The following is a 27,040-nucleotide window of genomic DNA, read 5'->3' as shown; positions in this document are numbered from 1 at the left end:
GACTTGGTCTCCACAGTCGTCTGTGGCAATGAATTCCACAGATTCACCACCCTCTGACTAAAGAAATTCCACCTCTTCTACATTTAAAATTTTCCCTCTTCACTGCTTCCCTCGTCATTGAACATAGGAGCAGAAGCAATGGAAATGGGAGTTAGACATTCATCCCCATATGGTGGTACTAGCTTGGATGGGGTATTTTAGTCAGCATGGGCAGGTTGGATCAAAGGGCCTGTTTCTGTACTGCATGACTCTATGGTGACCATGCCATTCCTTACCTCAGCGTTACTTTCTTGCACTAACACCATACCTCTCGATTCCATTACCATGCCGACTAGTTCTATCTTACCCTACTTTCTTATCCACTCTCTGAACACTAGGGACAATTTTACAGAGGCCAATTAACCCACAAACCCGCATGTCTTTGGGGAGTGGGATGAAACCGGAGCACCCTTGAGGAAACCCTTGTGGTCACAGGGGGGAACGAGCAAACTTTGCACAGAAAGCACTCGAGGACAGGATTGAACCAGCGTCCATCGTTCTGTGAGGCAACGGCCCTACCAGCTGTGCCACTGCGCCACCGATATTCAACACTTGATTTGTCTCTATCTTGAATGGTCTCAGTTGCTCAAAGACTACTGCCTTCTTGAGTGGAGAAAAACCAAATAATTATTATATTTGGTGTAGAATATTTTTCTCATCTGTCTTAAATGACTAACCTCTTATTTCAACACTGCATCTACACTGCCAAACCCCACGAGAATGTTGTATATTTCAAAAAGATCACCTTTGATTTGATTGATTGATTCATTGATTGATTGAAAGATACAGTATGGAAACAGGCGGTATGGACCAAGTCCATGCCGACCATTGATCATCCATTCACATTAGTTCCATGTTATCCCACTTTCTCATCCACTCCCTACACATTCTGGGTGATTTTACAGAGGCCAATTAACCTAAAAACCTGCACATCTTTGGGATGTGGGAGGACACCTTGAGCATCTTGAGCAGGAACAGCTACTTCCCCTCTGTTATCAGGCTTCTGAACGGTCCTTCCATAAACTGGGGTACTGTCCGATTCTTCTCTACTCCATTGCAGACATTGGACTTTCCTAATAGAACAGATACGCTACAATGCTGAGAGCTATATTCTGCCCTCTGTATCTTCCCTTTTGCTCTATCTATTGTATTTGAGTTTGACTTCATTGTATTTATGTATAGCATTATCCGATCTGATTGGATTGCATGCGGAGCAAAGCTTTTCACTGTAGCCTAGTAAATGCAAATAATAAACCTAAACTGATGCTTCAGTAATTTTTGGTTTTCCTTAAAATTCCTCAGATTTCGACACTGCAGGAATTGGAGGAGAATCGTGGTACGACTGTTCAGGGACTGCCAGGGGAGAAGGGACATAGGGGGGAGAAAGGAGACACGGGCAATCGAGGCGTGAAAGGAGACGAGGTAATGTCCTTTAATATCAGATAATTGATCAAGGCACGTGTAGTCTTTTTTGACTGGACAGCACGCAAACAAAAGTTTTTCACTCTAGCTCTATACACGTGATAATACTGAACTAAAATAATTATAACAAGTACAAGAGTGGTGAGAATTAATTAAAAGATGACAAATGTGCAACACTGGCGTGCCTCGGGGATCGTTACTAGGCCCATTGCTGTTTGTGGTTTATATCAATGATTTGGACAAGAATGTATGAGGCATGATGAGTAAGTTTACATATGACACTATGGGTAGTGTCGTAGACAGTGACAACAGTAATGAAAATTTAGTTTCTTTTTATTAGCTGCACAAGCGGGCTGAGGAATGGCTAATGGAGTTTAATGGAGATAATTTCGAGGTTGCATTTTGGGAAGTCATACCAGGGCAGAACGTTCATAGTGAATGGTAGGGCCCTGGGGAGCGTTGTAGAGCAGATGGATCTAGGAGTTGACCACTGATAGTTTTCCACTAAGTGAGAAATTCGATTACCTGAGGTGAGCTGACGCTTTGTATTTATTGATCACAAGTTTTCAATCCCTTCACTTGACTTTGCAGGGATACATCGGGATTCCGGGAGAAAGAGGATTCAAAGGAGACAAAGGAAGCCAAGGTGTTCCTGGACTTGAGGGGGCACCAGGCCGTGCAGTGTTTGAACGAGGCCCACAGGGTCCTCCAGGACAGTCCGGTGAACCGGGAAAGCCAGGCATCCATGGATTACCAGGCCAGACTGGAGAGAAGGGGATTCCAGCAGAGCCCGGAGAGAAGGTGAGGGGAAGGCTGTGAGTCTCACTCTATCTGTGTCTCTAACTGTCTAAATTTCTGTTTATCTCCCCCTCCCTCTCTCTCCCCCGTCTCTCTCTATATATGCAGTATCTCAGTCTCTCTCTATCTCTGTCTTTCTCTGTGTGTCTCTATATCTCTGTCTTTATCTGTCTCTCTCCCTCTGTCTCTCTGTCTCTCTGTACGTCTCTGTTTCTGTGTGTGTGTCTCTGTGTCAATACAAAATTGTTTGAAGAAAGTTAACAGGGTGATGATAGATGGTTGTTTCTCAGACTGTAACAAGTGGTGCAACAAGCAGAGAGATTGGTGCTGGGTCCACTGTTCTGTTACTTATATTAAGGATGTCAATGTGAATGTAGGTGTCTTGTTAAGTTGATGGATGGCTATAAAATTACTGGCAAAGTGAACAGAGGTGGAATAGTAAACAGTGAAGAAGGTTATTCACGTTTACAACTCAACTGGGTCCATGGTAAGATAAATACAGGATTTGCACAGTAAATGGTAGGCCCCTGGGGAATGTTGTAAAACAGATAGACATAGAGGTGCAGCAACATGAATTCATGGAGGTGGCAACACAATTGTACAAGGTGATGAAGCAGGTGTTTGGCATACTAGCTTTCATCAGTCTGGATATTGAGGATAGGAGTTAGAAGTTATGACTGTACTAGATGTTTGGAGTGTTGCATTCTGTTCTGTGCACACTATTATAGGAAATAAGTAATTAACCTAGAAATTGTGCAAAAAGAGTAACGAGTATGTCTCGAAGGTCTGAATTATAAGGAGAGGCTGGATCATCCAAGATGTTTTTTTCCCAGTAGCATAGGAGACTGAGATGTGTCCTGAAGGGTTGGCGTGAAACATGGGACTGAACCGTAATGGGTTGGAATGGAGCCTGGGAACTGAGCTCTGATGGGTTGAAAGGAATCATGGGAACCGGAGCTCCCTTAAGTCGGAAGGGAGTGCAGCAAACGTAGTCTGGTGAACCCGATGATGAACCATCAGTATTTTCAAATAGCCGGAGAGCAGATTATCAACATTTTACCATAAATTATATTTTATTTTGCGCGGGAGATGTTTGTAAGCATGAAGTAACAACAATGGCAAGAGATCAATAGAATATCTGGGTATTGGTAAATACTGAGACCATAGAGATTATACAATTGACCATGAAATGGATGAGGAGCTGAAAAAGGAAAGCATCAGATAGAGTTCAATCAGGTACAGAGAGAGATGTGGTGTTTGAATAATAAATTGGAATAAGAAGGAGAGGAATAATTGATAAAACCAGATCAAGTTGCTGCCTTACAGCACCAGAGACCCAGGTTCGATCCTGACTACTGGTGCTGACTATAGAGTTTGTACGTTCTCCCTGTGACCGCGTGTATTTACTTCGGGTGCTTCAGTTTCCTCCCACATTCAAAAGACATACATGTTTGTAGGTTAATTGGTTTTGGTAAAAACTGTAAATTGGCCCTCTTGGGTAGGAAGGGACTGATGTATGGAAATCGCTGGTCGGCACCTGTATCTGTACTGTATCTCTTTAAAAAAAACCTGAAGTTGCACATTTTAACTTCAAAAATCTTGAACAGTTTTCTGTCTGTCCACAAAGGTAACTATTTTTATTTTGACAAAGGAGTTGAATCATAATTCTTAGCACTAAATAGCCATTTTGTTGTATGGGCAACTTGACATGTTTTATACATGTTCAATAAAGAGCCATATAGAAATGCCTTTTGGGAGAGGACATGGAAAACCAACAAGTAAAATGTTGCCTAAAAGAGAATATATTTTTTCGGTTACAGGGTAATAGAGGGGATAAAGGTGATCGAGGAGATTCAGTAAGTATTGACATTCTATCTTAGTGTCTCACAGTTTTTGGAGTGTATGGTGGAGTTTATTGTCATATGCACAGGGACGGGGAGGTGCAGGTACACTGTAAAACCTGCTTGCAGCATAATCACAGGCACATCAGCTCAGAAAACATACAAAAATTGTAAATGATACAAGATGGTGAAATGAAAAAGACTGTGCCAAAAATATAAAACATTAGCGCAAACTCAATTAGAAAACAAGTCTATGGTAGTGCAAGAGGTAGTCCGTTGTGTTCCAATGTCTAGGTAGGATGGAGTTGTGCAGGTCAGTTCAAGAACCTGAAAGTAGCTATTCCTGAAACTGGTGATGTGGGACTTCAAGCATCTGCAACTCCTGCCTGACTGTAGCAGCGAGAAAAGGAACGGTGGCACAGCGGTAGAGTTGCTGCCTTACAGCGTCAGAGACCCGGGTCGATCCTGACTACGGATGCTGTCTGTACGGAGTTTATAAGTTCTCCCCGTGACTGTGTGGGTTTTCCCTGGGTGCTGCGGGTTCTTCCCACACTCCAAAGACGTACAGGTTTGTAGGTTAATTGGCTTCGGTAAAATTTGTAAATTGCCCCTTGTGTGTTGGATAGTGCTACTATATGGAGATCACTGTTTCCATGCTGTATCTATAAACTAAGCGAAAAAGAGGGCATGGCCCTGATGGCAGGGATCATTTGGTGATAGATGCCATCTTCTTGAGGTAGATGCATCGATGGTGGAGAGGGCTGAGTTCATCACGGGCACAATCCTTACCACCATTGGATCATGTGAGCCTTGCTCACATTTATATATTCGCAGTCGCATATTGAAATATCCTCAGGCCTTTGGGAGCAAAAGGTGTGCGCTAACCTAAAAGGTATGGTGAATCTGGAAAGGTTTTTGGAGATGAAGACAGCAGTGGAAAAGGTCTAGGAATAGAATACAAGAGAGCTCTGCATTCAGTACTGAATTTCTCAAATTGTCCAAAGCACAAGGACCTTGCCAGTTAAAGTATCTATAACTGTATATGATTGAGCAAAATGGATTGTAGTGTCATTACCCTCCTTGACATCTTTCAGTATTGTGGTATATGTTGACTCCAGACCTAAGAGTCCAACTGTACATGAGGGGGATCCTCATTGAAACTTATAGAATAGTGAAAGGCATAGATAGTGTGGATGTGGAGAGGATGTTTCCACTAGTGGGAGAGTCTAGGACCAGAGGCCATAGCCTCAAGACGTGTCTTTGCAAAGGAGATGAGGAGGAAGGTGGTCTATGGAATTCATAGCCAAGGACGGCTGAGGAGGCCAAGTCAATGGATATATTTTTAAGGCACAGATTGACAGATTCTTGATTAGTAAAGGGCCTGTCCCACTTACGCGACTTTTTCGGCGACTGTCGGCTCCCATCATAGGTCGCCGAAAATTTTCAACATGTTGAAAATTCAGCGCAGACCAGAAAGACACTACGACTCTTTGGGTGACTAGGAGACTACTCACGACCATACAGGCGACACCCTGGCGAAATGTCACGGGGTGAAGCCTGTATGGTCGTGAGTAGTCGTCCAAAGAATCGTACCTTGTTCTAGTCGTTCTGGTCGCCGCCGGATTTTCAACATGTTGAAAATTTTTGGCGACCTGTAACGACCGATAATGGGTGCCGGCAGTCACCGAAAAAGTCGTGTAAGTGGGACAGGCCCTTCAGTGTGTCAGGGGTTATGAGGAGAAGGCAGGAGAATGGTGTTGAGGGAAAGATTAGCCATGATTGAATGGTGGAGTGGACTTGATGTGCTGAAGTGCCTATTTCTGCTCCTATAACTTATGAGCTTTCATTTACATTTCCATCTCCTTGCATTGGCCTAGATTGTGCAAGTGTAAGTTTCCATTTCATTGACAATGAGTTATGTTCCTATTGCAGGGGCGAGATGGTCAACCTGGCCCAAGAGGTCCTCCTGGTCCCAGGGTAATTATCATCACCGTTTAACTTATCTAACCTAATGAAATTAAGATTTATTTTCTCCATGCCACTGGTTTTCTCCATACCATTGGTTATGTGCTTCCTCAACATTAATGATTTCAACTGTTCTCTGTTATCTTTAGAATTATAATGTAGTTTAACACCTTGGCATCTAAAATGAGTGCATATAATTAGATAAAATGCTCAGGAACGATGTTCTTGTGTTGGTAAGAAAGCATGAAAGGAAGCTGATGTATTCTACTGACCACATAGCATTTGAGAACAATAACAATACGATAAAACTTTATTTATCCCAGGTGGGAAATTGATTTGCCAACATTCATAAAAATGCAAAATACATGTAACATGAAATTAAAGTGTTTAAAGGATTGGGGATTTGCAAAGATTGGGGAGGGCGAGGAGGTGGGGGAAGGGGGTCCGTCTCAGTCCACCCCACGACAGAAGGGGGGAGGAATTGTTTAGTTTGATAACCCAGGGAAGGATCTCCTGTGGTGTTCTGTACTGCATCTTGGTGGACCCAGTCTGTTGCTGGAGGTGCTCCTCAGGTTAACCAGCGGGTCATGGAGAGGGTGAGCTGCATTGTCCATAATAATCCGCAGTTTGTGGAGAATCCTCCCCTCCAAGACCAACTCCCATAATTCCAAGTCCGCCCCTAGGACGGATGAGTTTGTTAATCCTATTGGCGTCCGCAGCCTTTGCCCTGCTATCCCAGAACACGCCAGTGAAGTAGATGGCACTGGCTATCACCAGCTAGAACATCTGCATCATCTTACTGCAGACGTTGAAGGAGCAGAGCCTTCTCAAAAATACAGCCAGCTTTGTCCCTTGTACAGGTCCTCAGCGTTCCTGGACCAGTCCAGTTTACTGTCCAGGTACACTCCAATGTATTTGTACTCCCTACTAAACTTCCCAGTTACTCCATTGATGGAAACAGGGGGCAGGGTTGTTGCTCTCCTCCTAAAGTCCACCATTAACTCCATAGTCTTGTCAGTGTTGAGCTGCAGGTGATTCAGCCCACAACACTCAACAAACGGATTGACTACACCTCTGTATTCAGCTTCCCTCCCCTCATGGATGCAGCCCACAAATGCAGAGTCATCTGAAAACTTCTGTAGGTGGCAGGAGTCCAAGTTATATCTGAAGTCTGAGGTGTAGATGGTGAACAGGAAGGGAGAGAGGACTATCCCCTGTGGGCCCCCTGTGTTGCTCACTACCATGTCTACCTGAGCATAAGAGAATATGGCCTTTTGGACCCTCAACCCTGTGCTAGCTGCCTGTGATTGCTTCCAATAGAGAGGAAAATGAGAAAGAGGATAAATGCAATGGATATAATTGGTAGGTTATTGTCCTGGAGAGAACTGGTCTATTGGGTAGTTAATGCAACATTATTTTTCAAGCAAATATCTTTTCAGTGAGGAAAAACTATTATTTATGGAATATTTGGCTTACCATTTGTCTGTGGCCTTTACTCAGGGTGACAAGCCAGAACAACCTGACTTTGGACAAACTGGAGAAAGAGGACTTCCAGGACCACAGGGAATAAAGGTTAGTATCGGGAAAGGCAGGGTTAAGGTTGGGAATTTCAGAGCCTGCTATTTACGTTGTGGAAGAGTTAGTTTTGCCAGGTTCCATCAAGCTCCTGGTGTCAAAGATGCTTCATCCTGTGGCTATCTTTCTTGATCTAATACATGGAAAACATATAGAAGATGGGTATTAGCTAGGTTTACCAGTTTGCTGACAGCTTTGAATGCTGGCTCATGTTTGACTGAATACAAGAGCCTTGACATTTGATGTTCAGTCAAACAAAGGCCAGAGCCTAAAATGCAAGCCCACCCTAAATGGCTCTTAAGACCTGAACTGTGATGCAGAGGATATTGAGTTTAAGCAAGACTATCTGAAATCAATATTACTAAAAGTCTGATCTTGACCACTTCCTGCTCTTCTGTATATTGATTTTAGAAAAAACGCTGCCACTTACGGCTGTGATTTATGGCCATCTTACTCAGTCCCCCTCCGCTGCGCAGGACAAGTGGATTTTTTCCATCGATGAAAAATGTATTAGTTATTAGTGTTTAAAAAATGTTGAGATTCTCTCTCCTGAAGGCCACGCCCCTTCCGGAGGGACTATAAAACCCGGAAGTGTTGAGTGCCTCAGTCAGTATCTGCAAGATGGGGGAGCAAGATGGTCATGTCTCTCAGTCTGAGCTGTGAATAATACTGAACGTGTCTACTAAACTGTGAGTGGTGCTACTGACCTGTCAGTGCCCTTAATGTGGTTTGAAAATATAGTTTGGAAATGCAAAAGCTGTGTTGCCTTTGGTTTGGAAATGCTAAAGCTGTATTGCCTTTGGTTTGGAAATGCTAAAGCTGTGTTGCCTTTGGTTTGGAAATGCTAAAGCTGTGTTGCCTAATTAAAGTTGCCTTGCCTAATTAAAGTTGCCTTGCCTAATTAAAGTTGCCTTGCGTTGTATATAATTAAAAGTCTAATCTTGACCACTTCCTGTTTGCACTTTATATTGATTTTAGAAAAAAACGCTACCACGTACGGCTGTGATTTTTGGCCATCTTACTCAGAGTCCCCCTCCACTCATCAGGTGCCGACGATTTTTCCCATCATTTAAAAATAAAAGAGTTAATAGTGTTTTTAAAATGTTGAGATTCTCTCTTCTGTCAATCACGCCATGAAGGCCACGACCCTTCTGGTGGGAGGGTGGGAGGGACTATAAAACCCAGAAGTGTGGGCGTGGCTCAGCATCTGCAAGATGGAGGAGGGAGAGGTCACAACTCGCTGTCTTTAGTGGCCTTGCACCCTGCTTGAAATGGTATGAAACTGCACTTGAATTTGGTGATCTTGTACCCTGCTTGAAGTGCTTGAAGTGGTAAGAAACTGCATTTGAATTTGGTGGCCTTGCACCCTGCTTGAAATGGAATTTCAAGGAATAGCCGTGAGTCAACTGCCAGCCCACCAGCCGTGAATGAGTGAGCTGCCAGCACAACAGGCTTGAGTGTGAGCCGCCAGCCCAATAATCTATTCGGCCCACAATGTCCATACTATCCCTCTGGAAACCAGTCCCTTCAGCCCACAACACCTATACTAGTGCTCCAGAAAGCCCCCCGCCCCCCACTGGCCACCAATATTGGAATTGGTGGAGAGGTGGAATATTGCATTGGGGGACCAGCCCTCCTGTGTGATGCTGGGACCCAACAGGTCCCACTTAGTCTAGTACTTTTTAAGTTATTAATTGCCAATGCATGCCGTTTAGAAATTATGCAAAACCAAGAGGAAAGGATTAGAAGGATATAGCTCAATGAATAGGTTCAGAAGGATACGAGTCAAATGCTTGCAAAAGGGACTAGTTTAGATGAACACTTATGGCCCTGTCTCACGGTGCGAGTCCACCCACGAGTGATCCCGAGTGAAAGAAAAAATCAACTTCGTGGTTGTCTATGAGATTCCAAGTTTATGTTCACTAGTTTAAACGAGTTCCCACATGTATGTCTAAGTTTGCCGTTTACTTCTAATTTCTGCGATGTACCAAGTTCCTCTCCCGAGTTACCAAATTCCACTCCCGAGTTACTCTTGAGCCAACAACGACTACCCACGTGTGGAAAAATCATCACATGGTAAAAATGATGTAATGCAGTTTTTTTTTCACTATAAAAAGACCCAGCCTGAAGAACGATCTCGACCCGAAACATCACCTATTTCTTTTCTCCAGAGATGCTGCCTGACCAGCTGCATTAGCCCACCATTTTGTGTCTTCCTTTGGTTTAAACTAGTATCTGCAATTCCTTCCTTCAAACTTTTAGAGCAGTTTGTTTCAAGAAACAATCCTTCCAAAATTGCATTCAAAAGTCCATTTGAACTGCATTTGTTCAAGGTCTGGCATCAATCATTGAAAGGCATAGGCTGTTTTATGTCGGGAGGAACTGCAGATGTTGGTTTACACCGAAGATAGACACAAAATGCTGGAGTAACCCAGCGGGACATGCAGCATTTCTGGAGAGAAGGAATGGGTGACGTTTCTGGTCGAGTCCCTTCTTCAGACTGAAAAAACGTTTCGACCCTTCTCTCCAGAGATGCTGCCGGCTTGGCTGAGTTACTCCAGCTTTTTGTGTCTAGTAAGATTGTTTTATTCCCTTAATTTATCTCTCATCAAAACGTTGGTAAACTTCTAACAAAAAGATCATGTAATTTGAACATTAACGTTATTTTTTCCCTCGACAGCAAGGTCTGTAGACCAGAGGGATAGCAGTGTGTGTCTCTCTACTCACCCAGTATGTCCGTCAGAGCAGCCGTCCCACCGTCGCGACTTAAACGGTATAAAAAGCAGTGTCTCAAAACATTGCTGATTGGGCAGATCTGCCCAGAAACCACCCCTTTCACACTCACCCCAGCCCTGAGAAACAAAGTTTTCAGAGCCCTGCAGTCACCCCAGCTCGCCAGCGAACCTCTGAATGAAAGACAAAGCTCAGATGTTCTCTTCAGCATTGGCGTCCCAGAGTTTCTCAGCGCCTGCCCCAAGTTTCAATTTAAACTCGGGTAAACTGGGTTTTTATCAAAAACCCGAATACAATTGGCCCTTAATTGTAAATATGAGAATGTTTTCCTATATTGTACGGTAGACTATCATCCTGTGTAGATACCATAATTTATTGGAAAAATATGAATACACATCTCACACTCTCTCGATGTGTGTCTAAGAAATGTCATTAAGGACTTATGTTATGTGTTTTTGCTGGACTGAAACCAATCCATTTTCAACATAAAGTTGTAGGTAACATTTTAGGAGAATACTTGTGATGTAAAGAACCTGAAATTAATTAATTTTACATAACACACAAAAATAACTGGTCTTAATTAACAATGCAACTTGTGAACTTGTTGGCGGGTGCGGCAGCATCTATGGAGCGAAGGAAATAGGCAACGTTTCGGCCCGAAACGTTGCCTATTTTCTTCGCTCCATAGATGCTGCCACTCCCGTTGAGTTTCTCCAGCACTTTTGTCGACCTTCGATTTTCCAGCATCTGCAGTTCCTTCTTGAACTTGTGAACTTATTTAGTGAACTTCCCCACTGAACGCCTCCTATCTTTGGCAAGCATATTGCACGGGTTAGTACAAATACACTTAAAACTCTGAATAGAAACATGCCACGAAGGAGCTTCCAATGTTTCATTTATCAAGAAGCTAGAGTAACTCAGCGGGACAGACGGCATCTCTGGAGAGAAGGAATAGGTGACGTTTCGGGTCGAGCCCCTTCTTCGGATTAAACCTGCATCTGCAGTTCCTTCCCATTTATAATTTATAACATTTATAAAATTCCCATTTATAAAATTATAAAATAAAACGTCCCATTTACAACATTGTTTTGACCAATTGCTCTCTAACGCGGACAGACTGGGTGAAAAGTGATGCCTGAGAAAATCCCCTGTATAAACGCATCAGCCTTCAATAACTTATATTAATTTGTCGGATATAAATCCTGAGACGGGACACCTGTCCCATATATCTGCTTCTCCATAAAAGGTGCATTAACCCAACAAGGATTCATGGCACCGTTTCAATGTGAAAAGTTAAAGTTCTGAAGGGAACTAATGAACTCTCGCAATGCGGCTTTCCCCACACTGCATGGTTCATTCTTTTTGCCACTGTTTCTCAGATCCCCCGTGAGTGCTTTTTGCTCCTTAACAGTGAATTGTTAGATCACTGTAAAATGTTCCATTAAGATCTGACTAATTTTCAACATTTCACTTCTGGCACTCAGGTCAAACCCACGAGTTACTCACGAGTCACTACGGTAAACTCACGAGCTACTACGGTATTACAACGAGTTTAAAAGTTTCACATTTTTCCTTCAAGAGTAAATTTGACTAGTGGAAATCTTTCAACATGTTGAAAATTTTTCATGAGTTAACGTTTCCCGAGTACCTGCCGTTAGCGTTACGAGTCGCTAAGTTACGTCCACGAGTTCCGACGTTCCCGCTACGTTAATTCTACGTTGTTACCACGAGTTTGATTTGTTTTTAACTCGGGATCACTCGTGGGTGGATTCGCACTGTGAGACAGGGGTTTCAGTGCGCGTGGACAGTTAAGCTGAAGGGCCTATTTCCATGCTTTATGACAAAATTCCCACCTTTTGATCGGGTGTCATGGATTCAACAGTGACCGCTTCAATCATCTTCCAAGAGAGCTTACTCATTGAAACACCTAAACAAATCAACTTTCTCGTGTGTATCCCTGTATCACATTATCTTCTTCCTTGCAGGGCGACCATGGACCAACAGGACCAGTTGGACCCAAAGGAGATAAGGTCTGAGTATAGTAAGTTCCTTATAGCCTACTACTGTTACACCAAGACCATGAAATAATGAGTTAAAACTGGCAACAAAAAAAATCCCCGCTATTGTAGCATCAGATTCAGTCATGCTAGAGGACACCTTTCTTGACAATGTTTTTTTCAAGAAATGTTATTTAATAATTAATGTTATTTAATGGAGCTTTTAAAAGCCTCCTTCTCTGGTTATATTCCTTTTAGCAGTGGTGTGACAGTACTATAATAGTTATGAAACTGCCGGTTATGTAACGGTGGTTATGTTGCTAGATGGTAGTAAACTGGAGACTTGGACAAATGGTCTAGCTACTTGGCCAACATGGTTTAAGGTGAGAATGGAAAGATTTAGAAATCTGAGAGACAACTTCTTCACACAGTGGGTATGTGGAAAGAACTGCCGAAGGAGGTAGTTGAAGCAAGTAGTGTAACAACATTTCAAAGATATTTGGATAAGTACATGGATAGGAATGGTTGAAACGGATAAGCACCATACATCCTCTAAAACCACCTTTAAATGAGCAAATGCGACTAGACAGATGGAGCATCCTGTTTGGCATGGATGAGTTGGGCCGAAGGGCCTATCTTACTCCATGACTATCATCAGGGGTTCAAATCCCAGTAACTACGAATTTAAATACAATTTATTAAATATATCGGCAATAAAATGTGTTTTTGTTAGTGCCCGAGTGGTGACTCTTTGCATACCTTGTGTATGCAAAGCAAAAAATCATGGACATGTCACATGTGATAATAAAGTATCATTCAAATTTGATGCAATTGGTGTAAAAACCCCATCTTGTTCACCAGTGTAGGGAAGAAAATGTTTCTCCATTGATTTGCACACCATCTCTGAAATAGCCCATCAAAGCATTCCGTTCAAGTGGTTATAGAAGGATGGTAAATGTTGCTGCCACCAGAAATATCTCCAGGATGGCTTCATGAATGATTGGCCCGACATACTGTGCCGATGATCACTTGAATGTTCTCGAGTGACGAGATCAGAGTAGAGTCATTGCAATGTTTTCTTTGATGTTCAAATACATGATTTATAATTGTTGTTGACATCCACTGTATCAATAAAATTGAGCTATTGATTGCAGGGTGATGCTGGAGCCAAAGGAGACCGAGGTGAAAGGGGTGAAGCTGCCGAGAAGGGCAGGGATGGTCTTCCGGTGAGTATCCACTGGGGTAAACAAAGGCAAGCCATGAAGGTATTACTGTGAACATCTCAGGGAACCTTTCACTGTGATGATTTGGTGATGTTTAAAGCCGATGCCGGAGGCTCCAATCGATGCAAGTCCACAATGCATGGCTTGGAGCCTGCAGCCAAGCACACCCAAGTAACTGGTGAGAAAGCTTGTGCCTGGTTTCAGGTTAACTCCAAAATGCTTGGAAACTGTTCAATTGTTATAATTTAACAGAGACTCTACATTCAACCCAGAGAGTTTAGCTTAGTTTAGTTTAGTTTATTGTCACATATACTGAGGTACAGGGAAAAGCTTTTTTGTTGCGTGCTATCCAGTCAGCGGAAAGACTATAGATCATTATAATCAAGCTGTCCACCATGCACAGATACATGATAAAGGGAATAACGTTTAGTGCAAGATAAAGTCAGATTACAGATAGTCCGAGGGTCTCCAGTAAGGTAGAGTACCTCAGGACTTTACTGGACTTTATCTTGCATCATGTATCAGTACATGACAAAGGAATTTAGATTTCTAGATCACTGGAAAGTCTTCCGGGGCAGGGGTGTCCTGCACAAAAGGGACGGGTTGCACCTTAATAGAAAGGGAACTGATATTCTGGCAGACAGGTTTGCTAGTGCTACACGGGAGGGTTTAAACTAATAAGTGGGGGGGGGGGGGGGGGGGGGGGGAAGGGGGGGGGGGGGGAAGGGGGGATAGGACCAAATGCAAGGGGCAGAGGGCCATAAAAAGAGGACAGCAGAAAAAGGTAGAAAGGAGATAAGAAAAACTAACCAGAAAGCTTATTGCCTTAATGCGAGGAGCATTCCAAATAAGGTGGAATACGCAGTTAGTAGTTAAGGAATATGATATAGTTGGAATTACGGAGACATGGTTCCAGGATGACCAAGGCTGGGAGCTGAACATGCAGGGGTATTTGATATTCAGGAAAGATGGACAGAAAGGAAGAGGAGGTGGGGTGGCATTGCTGGTTAATGCAATAGCAAGGAGAGACATTAGCTTGGATGCCGTAGAATCGGTATGGGTAGAACTCTGAAATAGCCAAGGGCAGAATATGCTTGGTGAGTGGTATACAGACCATCTAACAGCAGTAGGGAGGTCAGGGATAGCATCAAGCTGGAAATTAGGGATGTGTATAGCAAAGGTATAGTTGTTATCATGGGTGACTTTAATCTACATATAGATTGGGCCAACCAAATTGGTAACAGTGCTGAGGAGGAGGATTTCATAGAAACATAGAAAATAGGTGCAGGAGGAGGCCATTTGGCCCTTCGAGCCAGCACAGCCATTCATTGTGATCATGGCTGATCGTCCCCAAATCAATATCCCATGCCTGCCTTCTCCCCATATCCACTTGATTCCACTAGGCCTCCACTGCCCTCTGTGGCAGGGAATTCCACAAATTCACAACTCTCTGGGTGAAAAGGTTTTTTCTCACCTCAGTCTTTAATAGCCTCCCCTTTATTCTAGGACTGTGGCCCCTGCTTCTGGACTCGCCCAACATTGGGAACATTTTTCCTGCATCGAGTTTGTCCAGTCCTTTTATAATTTTATATGTTTCTATAAAATCTCCCCTCATCCTTCTAAACTCCAGTGAATTCAAGCCTAGTCTTTTCAATCTTTCCTCATATGACAGTCCTGCCATCCCAGGGATCACTCTCGTGAACCTACGCTGCACTGCCTCAATCGCAAGGATGTCCTTCCTCAAATTAGGAGACCAAATCTGTACACAATACTCCAGATGTGGTCTTACCCAGAGCCCTATACAACTGCAGAAGAACCTCTCTACTCCTATACTGAAATCCTTTTGTTATGAAGGCCAACATTCCATAAGCTTTCTTCACTGCCTGATGTACCTGCACACCAACTTTCAGTGACCGGTGTACAAGGACACCCAGGTCTCGCCCTTACCTAACCTAACCCCATTGAGATAATAATATGCCCCCTTGTTTTTGCCACGAAAGTGGATAACCTCACATTTATCTGTATTATACTGCATCTGCCACGCATCTGCCCACTCATTCAACCTGTCCAGGTCACCCTGCAACCTCCTAACATCCTCTTCACAGTTCACACTGCCACCCAGCTTTGTGTCATCCGCAAACTTGCTAGTGTTGGAATTTATTGGAATGTATACGGGATGGGTTTTTAAAACCAATATGTAGAGGACCTAACTAGAGGGCAGGCGATCCTAGACGGAGTATTGTGTAATGAGGAAGGATTAGTTAGCGATCTTGTAGTTCAAGGCCCCTTGGTCAACAATGACCATAATATGTTGGGATTCTGCATTAGGATGGAGAGTGACATGGTTAGTTCAGAGACTAGGGTTCTGAACTTGAATAAAAGAGACTTTGAAGGTATGAGAGGGGAATTGGCTCGGATAGACTGGCAAATTATTCTTAAAGGGTTGACAGTGGAATTGCAATGCCGAAGACCCAGACAGGGATGAACTCCAGAAATTGTTCATCCCTGTCTGGCGAAAAAATAAAACTGGGAAGGTGGCTCAATCGTGGCTACGAGGGAAGTCAAGGATAGTGTTAAAGCCAAGGAAGAGGCATATAAATTGGCCAGAAGAAGCGGCAAACCAGAGGGCATGGAGAAATTTAGAACAGAGGAGGACAAACGGGTTAATTAAGAGGGGAAAAAAAGAAAATGAAAGAAAGTTTGCGGGAAATATAAAATCTGACAGTAAAAGTTTCTTTAGGCACGTAAAAAGGAAAAGATTAGTGAAGACGAATGGAGGTCCCTTACAGTCAGAGACGGGTGAATTTATAATGGGAAACAAGGAAATGGCAGAACAGTTAAACGAGTACTTTGGTTCTGTCTTCACTAAGGAAGACATAAACAATCTCCTGGAAATACGAAGGGACTGAGGATCCAGTGGGTGGGAGGAACTGAAGGGAATCCACATTAGTCAGAAAATGGTGTTAGGTAAACTGTTGGGACTGAAGGCAGATAAATCCCCAGGGCTTGATGGTCTGCATCCCAGAATACTCAAGGAGGTGGCACTAGAAATCATGGATGCATTGGTGATCATTTCTCAATGTTCTCTCGACTCTGGATCAGTTCCTGTGGACTGGAGGGTAGCCAATGTAGCTCCACTTTTTATGAAAGGAGGGAGAGAAAAAACAGGGAATTAAAGACCAGTTAGCCTTACATCGGTAGTGGGGAAGATGCTGGAGTCGATCATTAAAGATGTTATAGAAGCGCATTTGGAAAGCAGTGACGGGATCGGTCAAAGTCAGCATGGATTTATGAAGGAGAGATCATGCTTGACTAATCTTTTGGAATTTTTTGAGGATGGATGGATAAGGGAGAGCCAGTGGATGTGGTGTATCTGGACTTTCAAAAAGCCTTTGACAAGGTCCTACACAAGCGATTAGTGTGTAAAATTAGAGCACATGGTATTGGGGGTAGGGTATTGACATGGATAGAGAACTGGTTGGCAGACAGGAAGCAAAGAGTAAGAATTAACGGGTCCTTTTCAGAATGGCAGGCAGTGACTAGTGGGCTGCTGCAAGGCTCAGTGCTGGGACCCCTGTTGTTTACAATATATATTAACGATTTAGACGAGGGAATTAGATGTAAAATCTCTAAGTTTGCAGATGACACAAAGCTGGGTGGCAGTGTGAGCTGCGAGGAGGATGCTATGAGGCTGCAGGATGACTTGGATAGGTTGGGTGAGTGGGCAGAAGCATGGTAGATGCTGTATAATGTGGTAAATGTGAAGTTATCCACTGGTGACAAGAACAGGGAGGCAGATTATTATCTGAATGGTGTCAGATTGGGAGAAGTGGAGGTGCAATGAGACCTGGGTGTGCTTGTACATTGGTCACTGAAAGTAAGCATGCAGGTGCAGCAGACAGTGAAGAAAGCCAATGGCATGTTGGCCCTCATTGCGAGAGGATTTGAGTTTTGGAGAAAAAGGAGGTCCTACTGCAGTTGTACAAGGCCCTGGTGAGACCACACCTGGAGTATTGTGTGCAGCTTTGGTCTCCTAATTTGAGGTAGGACATTATTGCTATTGAGGGAGTGCAGCGTAGGTTCACCAGATTAATACCCGGGATGGCGGGACTGATGTATGATGAAAGAATGGATCGGCAGGGCTTGTATTCACTGGAATCTAGAAGGATGAGAGGCCATCTTATAGAAACGTAAACAATTCTTAGAGGATTGGACTGAGATGAGGAAATGTTTTCTCCCAGAGAGTTGTAAATCTGTGGAATTCTCTGCCACAGAAGGCAGTGGCCAATTTACTGGGTGTTTTCAAGAGCGAGTTAGATTTAGCTCTTATGGAATCAATGGATATGGGGGGGAAAAGCCAGAACGGGGTACTGATTTTGGATGATCAGCCATAATCATATTGAATGGCAGTGCTGGCTCAAAGGGCCGAATGGCCTACTCCTGCATCTATTTTCTATGTATCTATGTTTTTCCAATTACAGCCAGTAACTAAGAGGAGTGCAATCACCACAATTTAGTGCGTCATTAAGAAGAAAAGTAAAGATAATCCAGGAAACTACAGGCCTGTGAACCTCACCTCCCAAAGTGTAACTCCTTACACTTGGCCGTATTAAACTCCATCTGTCCTTTCTTCTGTAGTTAACCTATATCCCACTGTATTTATTAACAGCCTTCCTCACTGCCCGCAACTCCACCAATTTTGGTGTCCTCAGCAAACTTACTAACCAACCAATCTATAGTTACATCCAAGTCATTTTGTATTTATCACATACAGCAGAGGTCCCAGCACAGATCCCGGCAGAACACCACTGGTCACAGCCAGAATTATACCCTTCCACCACTACCTTCTGCCTTCTCTGTGTAAGCCATTTCTGAATCCAAACACCAAGCCATCGTGGTTCCCATACATCTTAATCTTCTGGTTCAGCCTACCGTGAGGGGCTTCACCAAATACCTTGCTATTTAGACAGCATCCACGGTGCTGCCCTCACCAGTCACCTTTGTCACCTCGTTAAAGTACCTCAATTACGTTCATGAGACATGACCTGCCATGGACGAAGCCATGCTGACTGTCCTTAATTAAACCATTCTCTTCCAAATGTGACTAAATCCTATCCTGAAGAATCCTCTCCAATGCTGCCTGGATTAGAAAGCATTACATCGAAGTAGAGGTTAGACAAAGTTGGATTGTTTCCTCTGGAGATTTGGAGTTAAGAGGAGACACGATAGAAGTGTAATATTATGAGAGACATAGATAGGGTAGCCAATCAGAACCTTTTTCCCCAGGGTGGAAAAGACCATAGAACAGAACTTTTAAGGTGAGATGGGGAAAGCCTAAAGGAGTTGTGCAGGGCAAGTTTTCTATGCACAGAGACGTGAGTGCCAGGAACATGCTCTCAGGGATGGTGGTGAACGCAGATACAACTGTGATGTTTAAACAGCTTTTAGGTAGGTACATAGATATGCAAGGAATGGAGGGATATACTGTAGATCCAGTGCAGGCAGAGGAAATTAGACATCATATTCGGCATAGACACTGTGTTGCCTTATTTAGGATTGAAGTGAAGAGAAACATTTTCCTTGGAAGTTTGTCTGTCTTTGACATTCTGTAATCCATAGAGCTTTGAATGCTCAGTCAATGAGTGTATTCGAGACTGAGAGATATGAGTGGCTCTGTGGCACTGTGGCGCAGTGGTAGAGCTGCAGCCTTAAGGGCCTGTCCCACGAGCATGCGACTGCATGCGGCAAGCGCGACCTAACGTGGTCGCTTGAGCCGTATGGCCTCGTGGGGCCGGTCCCACTTCGATCGCCGGAGCCGTATGGAGTTGTCCCGACATCGTGCGGTGCTCCGAAAAACTGACACTGTCCAAAAATTCCGCGGCTGCAATGGCCTGTCGGCCCGCAGCCGCATTGAGGACGTACGCAACGCCTCGACGAGCTTGCGCAGCGTCTCGACGCCGTACGCAGCGTCTTGACGCCGTACGTCACGCGTGAATTTCCCGCAGACTTGGCTCGAACTTCACGTCAACTCGTACGGGATCACTCGACCTCCGTGCGGCCCCCGCTTCCGGTTTGGTCGCGCTCGCCGCATGCAGTCGCATGCTGGTGGGAAAGGCCTTGTACGGGGATCACTCGACCTCAGCGCAGCCCCCGCTTCCAGTTTGGTCGCATGCTCGTGGGACAGGCCCTTTACAGTGCCAGAGACCCGGGTACGATCCTGACTACGGGTGTTGTCTGCACGGAGTTTACATGTTCGCTTCGTGACTGCGTGGTTTTTCTCCGGGAGCTCCGGTTTCCTCCCACACTCCAAATACCTACAGGTTAATTGGCTTTGGTAAAAATTGTAAATTGTCCCTCGTCTGGGTAAGATAGTGCTAGTGTACGGAGATCACGGGTTGGTGTGGACTCGGTGTGCCGAATGGCCTCTTTCCACGCTGTATCACTAAACTAAACTAAAATATAGATCTTTATGTAATTAGGAAATCAAGAGCTGTATGCTGGATAAAGAATTTGAGATAGACCACGATCGTACTTAATATCAGATTGGCTTGAAGAGGTGAATGGTTGACTCCTAATGCAGTTTCTTGTGTTTTCTGGCGTGAGGTTCCAGCAGATGTTTGGCTGACTACTGTTTGGAGTTGCACGGGCCAGGAGACAGCTGAAGAGCATGTTCCTGTGCAGGACTGTTCTATGGTCAGTGAAACCTGGACCGCTGACTTGTTCTCACTGCCTCATCCTTGCCTTTCAGGGGAATCCAGGGGAAGCGGGTCTTCCAGGAATAGAAGGGAAACCAGTAAGTAACTTTCATTGTGAGTGAAAAAAATGAATTATTTATGAACCTGTGGGGTTGAAATTGTGCACTGTGGGGGTTGATTCAGAGCTCGTTTGTCTGACCGTTGTTTTTAGCAAGGGGGATAAAATTAAAGTTGCAAGATCTACAAGTGACCCCTTGGGAAAATTGAAGGTGATAACACTGATCTCTCACTGATTCTTTCACTGTGTCTACGGTGTCATTTCATCCTGCACATGGGCCTGTTAAACGTTGAAGCAATTTAATACAGCACCTATATCCTGATCAAAGGGATAGATGAATGACTTATGGGCCTGTCCCACTTAGGCTATTGTTATGTGACGGCCGGCGACTGTCACAGTCGTGGCAGGTCGCCGAAAAACTGGCGACTGGACCTCCCTTCGACATGAAAAATTGAATTAAAATCATATTACTTTAACAACAACACAAAACGAAGTCAGCACCGCCTGCAACCTACGTCACCTGGCGACAACTTACGTTAACCTGGCGACAACTACTTCAGGAGAAGTCAAGCTACGCTCATTGGCATCAAACCCACTGTTGCCGACGGTCTCCGAAGATTTTTCAACATGTTGAAAATCCAGAGGTGACCAGAAAGACGCTACGACTCTTTGGGCGACTGAGGAGACGACTCACAACCATGCAGCGACAGCCTAGTCGCCTGTAGTCGCCTAACAAATTGCCTAAGTGGGACAGGCCCATTACACTCACAATTGCCTTGAAATTGGACACATTTGCACCAATTTTTATGTGTAAAGTATGCATACATATCGTTTTGTGCAAGTTTTATTGCGATTACCAGTATTTCCCATTGAAATCGCACTTGCTGGGATGTTGGACAGTACCGTTGAGCACAATTCACATATAATTCACCTCGGCCATGCTGGATATCTAAAATAAAAATGGGAAAGAAAGCTTAAAATCCACAGCAGTTTGAGTTGCAGCTGAGGGAATAGAAACTGAGATCATGTTTTGGTTTGAAACCCCTTCATCAGAACTGGGTAGGAGACAAAAGCAGTTGGATAAACTGCAGGGGAGGGGAGGGAAGTGCAATGTCACAGATAGGAGTAAAACTAGGTCGACCATGGGAATAAGTTTATGTGATAGGAGCAGAATTAGGCTATTCGGCCCATCACGTCTACCCCGCCATTGAATCAGGGCTGATCTTTCTTTCCCTCTCAACCGTATTCATCTGCCTTCTCCTGTAAACAAGGCGATCTGTTCAGTAGGTGAATGGAAGCAGTTATATATACAGTATATATAAGAGAGAGAGAGAGAGAGAGAGAGAGAGAGAGAGAGAGAACAAGGTAAAATTTGGATGGATGTTCTTATCAGAGGTGTTCAACCTTTAGTAAGGGTCTATCCAATGTGTAGTGCTCACAGAATCGGGGATTGGTTGATTTAAAGGGGATACCATATTACAATATAAAAAAGGACAGTAAATGCCACTTCAATTAAGCCAGTTACAGAAGCAGAGTATTGACGCTGCTGAATTGCTGGAAGAGCAGCGACAGTAAAATCTGCCCCAATTTCCTTAGAAAGCTTTCAAGCATTGTGTTAAACGGAGAGGTGGGAGAGTGTAGAACCAGAGGGCACAGCCTCGGAATAAAAGGACGTACCTTTTGAAAATAGATCAGGAGGAACTTCCTCTGGCAGAGCTTGGTGAAGCTGTGGAATTCAACGTCACAGACGGCTGTGAAGGCATTGCGTATTTTTAAAGTGGAGATTGATAAGTTCTTGATTAGTAAAGTGTATCAAAGGTTATGGGCAGGAGAATAGGCTTGACAGGGAAAAATAGATCAGCCATGATTGAATGGCGGTCCAGACTCGAATTTCCTAATCCTGTTCCTGTGTCATATGATATGAGTCAAGGCTGTTTAAATGTCATATATATCGATATCAAAACAATGAAACTCCAAAGTTGTCTTTTAAACATTATACTTGGCCACCCATGGGCATTGAATGAGATTGTCCTGTCCTGTCTAAAGGGTCGCTATTAATGCATTCGACAAAGTTTATGTTATACATGAATTATTTTCTATACTGTTATTTCCATGTAAACCCTTCCTCATATAATTACAGTTGTACACCGTCTATACTGGACTGTTTGATGATATAAAGTTGTTTTTATAATAATGTGTAAGAAGCAACTGCAGATGTTGGTTTAAACAAAAGATAGACACAAAAAGCTGGAGTATCTCAGCGGGACAGGCAGCATCTCTGTTGAGAAGGAATGGTGACATTTTGGGCCGACCTTTCTTCGACCTTTTCTAGGGATAAGGGAAACGAGAGATATACTGTAAACGGTGATGTGGAGAGATAAAGAACAATGAATGAAAGATATGCAAAACAGTAGTGATGATGAAGGAAACCGGCCAATGTAAGCTGTTTGTAGGGATGAAAATTGGTCTCGCTGATGTATAAGAGTCCACATTTTGAACAACAAATACAGTAGATGAGGTTGGAGGAGGTGCAAGTGAACCTCTGCCTAACATGAAAGGACTGTCAGTACTAGTGATCCCACCACAGGCCACATTTTCCCATCTCCACCCCTTTCTGCCGTCCGCAGAGACCGTTCCCTCCACAACTCCCTGGTTAACTCGTCCCTTCCCACCCAAACCACCCCTCTCCAGGTACCTTCCCGTGCAATCGCAGAAGATGCATCACCTGTCGCTATACCTCCTCCCTCGATTCTGTCCAGGGTACCCGACAGTCCTTTCAGGTTAGGCAGAGGTTCACTTGCACCTCCTCCAACCTCATCTACTGTATCCGCTGTTTCCTTTATCATCGTAACTTTTTTGCATTTCTTTCACTCATTGTTCTTTAACGCTCCACATCACCGTCTATATCTCTTGTTTCCCTTATCCCTAACCAGTCTGAAGAACGGTCTCGACCCGAAATGTCACCCATTCCTTCTCTCCAGAGATGCTGTCTGTCCCGCTGAGTTACTCCAGATTTTTGTTGTCAAAGTAAAGTGGCTTGACAGAGACAGCCTTTAAATCTCTACTTCTTCTTTCAGCCAAACAGAACCAGCCTGGATTTATGTTCAGTGTTGTCGGTATTTGTTTGATAAACGTGTGTCCCTTGTTACATATCACTCACACGTCAAACCTTGTCCTGTCCGTTATCTCCACAACACAATTCAGGTCGGTCATTCATTAATATTAACATGCCAAGGGGATAAAGAGCCATTATCATCCACGATGTTAAATAATGAAGAATAATTCTGGCATTATTTATCATTGTTTGATGATCACGTTCTACTGTGTCACTTAAGCTTTGGGAATCCATTAGTCAAATTAATTGATTCAGCACTGAAAGATTTCCACAAATCTACACGTTATCACGTGCATAAGAAGAAAACTTGCCCCTTGGCATTTGTGTGTTAAAAGGAGCAAATGAAATCAAATGTAGTGAAGTCTAACCCAATCATTAAAAAAATAATTTGTTGTTTGTCTCTTGTTCTGTAACCACATCTGGGTGTCTCAGCGAGTAATGTTTCGGGTGATAAGGTTTTGATGTTATCTGTTATGTTGTCATGTGTCATTTATTTTCTTAAATTCAGGGTCGACCAGGGTACAGAGGGCAATCTGGCCTTCCCGTAAGTAACCAAATTAAGTCTTGAAGCATCGAGTGAGTTGCCCTGGTGCTGGATTGGACTATAGAGCACTGCCTGGTCATCCACTGCCACTGTTAGGCTGTTATGTCTGTCTTGTTGTGCACTAACACTAACGACTCACTGTCAGACTGGAACCATAAAGTAGCAAAGCTGCTTCCGCTAGAGTGGCCGTGTCAATGTCACAACCAATTCCAGGGCTTGTTCGTCTCTATGCAGCTCCTGGCCCTGGTACAAGAGGTTTCATTTTGAGTGGGATCTTTGGCTGCAGACTGGAACTGCAGCAAGCTCACCAAGATCACACTGTTCTTGGCTCAAGGTGCAATTGAAGTCTAATTTAGTTTTTAGCTTATTGTCACCGAGGTACACTGAAAAGCACTTTTGTGGTCTGCTATCCAGCCAGCTGAAAGACTACACATGATTACAATCAAGCCGTCCACAGTATACAGATGCAAGATAAAAGGAATAATGTTTAGTGCAAGATAAAGTGCAGTAAAGTCCGATTAAAGACAGTCCCACTGACGTTTCACAAGTTATGAACAAAGAATTGGTTGGGTCACCCTTTTGAAGAAAGATAACCAGGGGTGGCATAAAGGCACAGCTGATAGAACTACAGTCTCAATGCCAGAGACCAGGGTTGGACCTTGACCTCGGGTGCTGTCTGTGTGTGGAGTTTGCACATTCTCCCTGTGACCGCTTAGGTTTCCTCCAGGTGCCCCGGTTTCCTCCCACATCCCAAAGACATGCATTTGCAGGTTAATTGCACCTGGTGTGCAGAGAGTGGATGCAAAAGTGATACACCGTACAACTTGTATGAACGGGTGATCGATGGTCAGTGTGGATTCAGTGGGACGAAGGGCCTGTTTCCATGCTGTATTTTTCAATCAATCAATTCATCAATCGATCAAGAAGCCTAAAGTTAGCAGCCAGGAGCTGTCAAAGAGCAAGAACTGAGTGTGACATTGTGGCGTGGTTCCAGTCCTGTCCGTCTGTGTTTGTCTCTGTCTCTGTCTTGTGAGAGGCTATCACAGTCTGATCTCTGCTGCCCACCCTTTTATTTAAAGCCTTGTTATTCTGGAGTGTAGATTGCAGACAGTGAACCTGCTTTGCTCAGATAACTTCTTGCTCTCTTAACTTTTTGGCATGACTCAAATGTTTACAGGGACTGCCAGGCTTCCCTGGAGTACTTGGCCGCCCGGTAGGTGTGCTCACATTGCTTCTCACGACTGCGTGTATTTTGCATGTCACAATAATGCTTCTTTACACTGGCTTCTCCACAACAAGACTGTCAGCGAATTTCAACGTTGACCATGCTCTGGGGTGTCTTTGGAAAGGGTGTTGCACACTGGGAAGGTGGAATGAAACGGGGCCCTATAGGTGCTGTCTGTACAGAGTTGGAACGTTCTCCCTGTGACCGCATGGGTTTCCTCCCACACTCCAAAGACATGCAGGTTTATAGAATAATTGGCTCCTGTAAAAATTGTCCTTAGTGTGCAGGATAGAACTGGTGTGCATGTTGGTCCGCACGGACTGGGTGAGCCAAAGGTACTGTTTCCACGCAGTATCTCTAAACTAACACTAAGCAAATGGATTTTTGGTTGCATAAAGGACATTTGGACTGGTACATGAATAGGAAAGATTTAGAGGGGACCAGCAGAGATGATCGGCATGGTTAAGTTGGGCTAAAGGGCCTGTTTCTGTGCTGTATGACTCAATAACTATAATAATCACCAATGCAATCCAGGGTCTTAATGCACTCAGATCACCATCAGGATAATGGAGGGCGGCTTATAAACCCAAGATTTGACAAAAGTGAGAAACAGTAATCAAAACCATATTTCTGTTTCTGACAAAATCCATTGTATTTCCTATTTACAGTTACCTGGGCACTTGCATTAGGGTTTAGGAATTTGGTCAGGATAAGCGATAATATCTGTTCCCTCAATCAATTAATTGCTCTGCCAAAGCTCCTTAATGCCCATGGGGGAGATACTGGCAAGCTGATCCCATGTCTACGTAGCATCCACAGTGAAGGGAGGGAGAAATATGGAACTGGGTAGGTCATGTAGATGACAAGGGGTACGATGTCATTGTGAAGTGGAACTATTTGCATGTAATGCACTGGTTTGCCTCACTCCAGTTGTGTTCCATGTATGGAGGCCAACGCAAAGAGATTGTGCCAAGTATATTTTTCTGAGTCCAACACCCATTCCAAGAGACATTCCAAGAGGTACTGAGAAATATTTGAGAGAATTTTAATTGCAATGTTGGTTGAAGGCCTTTGATAAAATGCTCAATTGCAGCTATAATGATGTACTTATGGAATATATGTATATTTATGGAATAAGCAAGCAGATGTGCTCCTAAAAGTATAAATGTATTTACCCAGTTAAATGAAGGACTACCATTACTACCCCCCCCCCCCCCCCCCCCCCCCCCCCCCACCTTTGAACCATTGTTCTGCATAATCTTGAGTGCTTTTTGGGAACAGAAGATCACAAGGGCATTTATCTCCTCCAATCTGAAGACAAAATAGATTGAAGATCTAGAATGCAAATGCCCAAATGCTTGGAGGACTCAGTGGGTTCAGCAGCATTTGTGGAGGCAAATGTCGATGTCAATATTTTGGGTCAAGGCGCTGCATCAGGACTGAGAGGGAAATAGAAACAAATACCAGTAAATAGCAATATAAGTGAAGGATTAGGTAGAGGCTGGGAAATGAGGGGTGGAGGTGGGATTGATGGACAGGTGGAACCAGGTGAGGTCTCCCTTTGTTCAACCTTCCCATCCTCTCTCATCTTCTCCTCCTTACCTGGCTCCATCTGCCCATCATTCCATCCTCCTCATTTATCACCCACCAGCCCCTGTCCAACCCCTCCCTCGTACTGCTACTTACTGGCAATCTTTCCTCTTCCCTCTCGGTCCTGATGCAGGGTTTTGACACAAAATGGTGATATATACCTTTTGCCTTTGCAGATACTGTTTAACCTGTTGTGTTTTCCCATCTTTTTTTTTGTTTC

At 43.9% G+C, this 27,040-nt stretch overlaps 1 protein-coding gene across 7 annotated transcripts in view; it reads left to right on the top strand.

Moving 5' to 3' along the window:
- col7a1 (collagen type VII alpha 1 chain) overlaps window positions 1-27,040 on the top strand; it is a 240,098-nt gene that overhangs the window by 155,961 nt on the left and 57,097 nt on the right. For 6 of the 7 annotated variants that reach the window (XM_033037000.1, XM_033036999.1, XM_033036996.1 and 3 more), the window contains 9 exons: window positions 1,342-1,461; window positions 2,053-2,262; window positions 4,080-4,115; window positions 6,033-6,077; window positions 7,566-7,637; window positions 12,359-12,403; window positions 13,525-13,596; window positions 20,342-20,386; window positions 25,183-25,218. In XM_033037000.1, the coding sequence (XP_032892891.1) occupies window positions 1,342-1,461; window positions 2,053-2,262; window positions 4,080-4,115; window positions 6,033-6,077; window positions 7,566-7,637; window positions 12,359-12,403; window positions 13,525-13,596; window positions 20,342-20,386; window positions 25,183-25,218 (681 nt within the window). Of the gene's footprint in view, window positions 1-1,341; window positions 1,462-2,052; window positions 2,263-4,079; window positions 4,116-6,032; window positions 6,078-7,565; window positions 7,638-12,358; window positions 12,404-13,524; window positions 13,597-20,341; window positions 20,387-23,969; window positions 24,006-25,182; window positions 25,219-27,040 lie in introns of all 7 variants that reach the window. The other variant, XM_033036995.1, reaches the window with a different exon arrangement.

The sequence above is a fragment of the Amblyraja radiata genome, chromosome 18 (assembly GCF_010909765.2).
Source record: "Amblyraja radiata isolate CabotCenter1 chromosome 18, sAmbRad1.1.pri, whole genome shotgun sequence".
Classification (NCBI taxonomy): domain Eukaryota; kingdom Metazoa; phylum Chordata; class Chondrichthyes; order Rajiformes; family Rajidae; genus Amblyraja; species Amblyraja radiata.
This window is presented reverse-complemented; position numbering and strand designations above follow the sequence as displayed.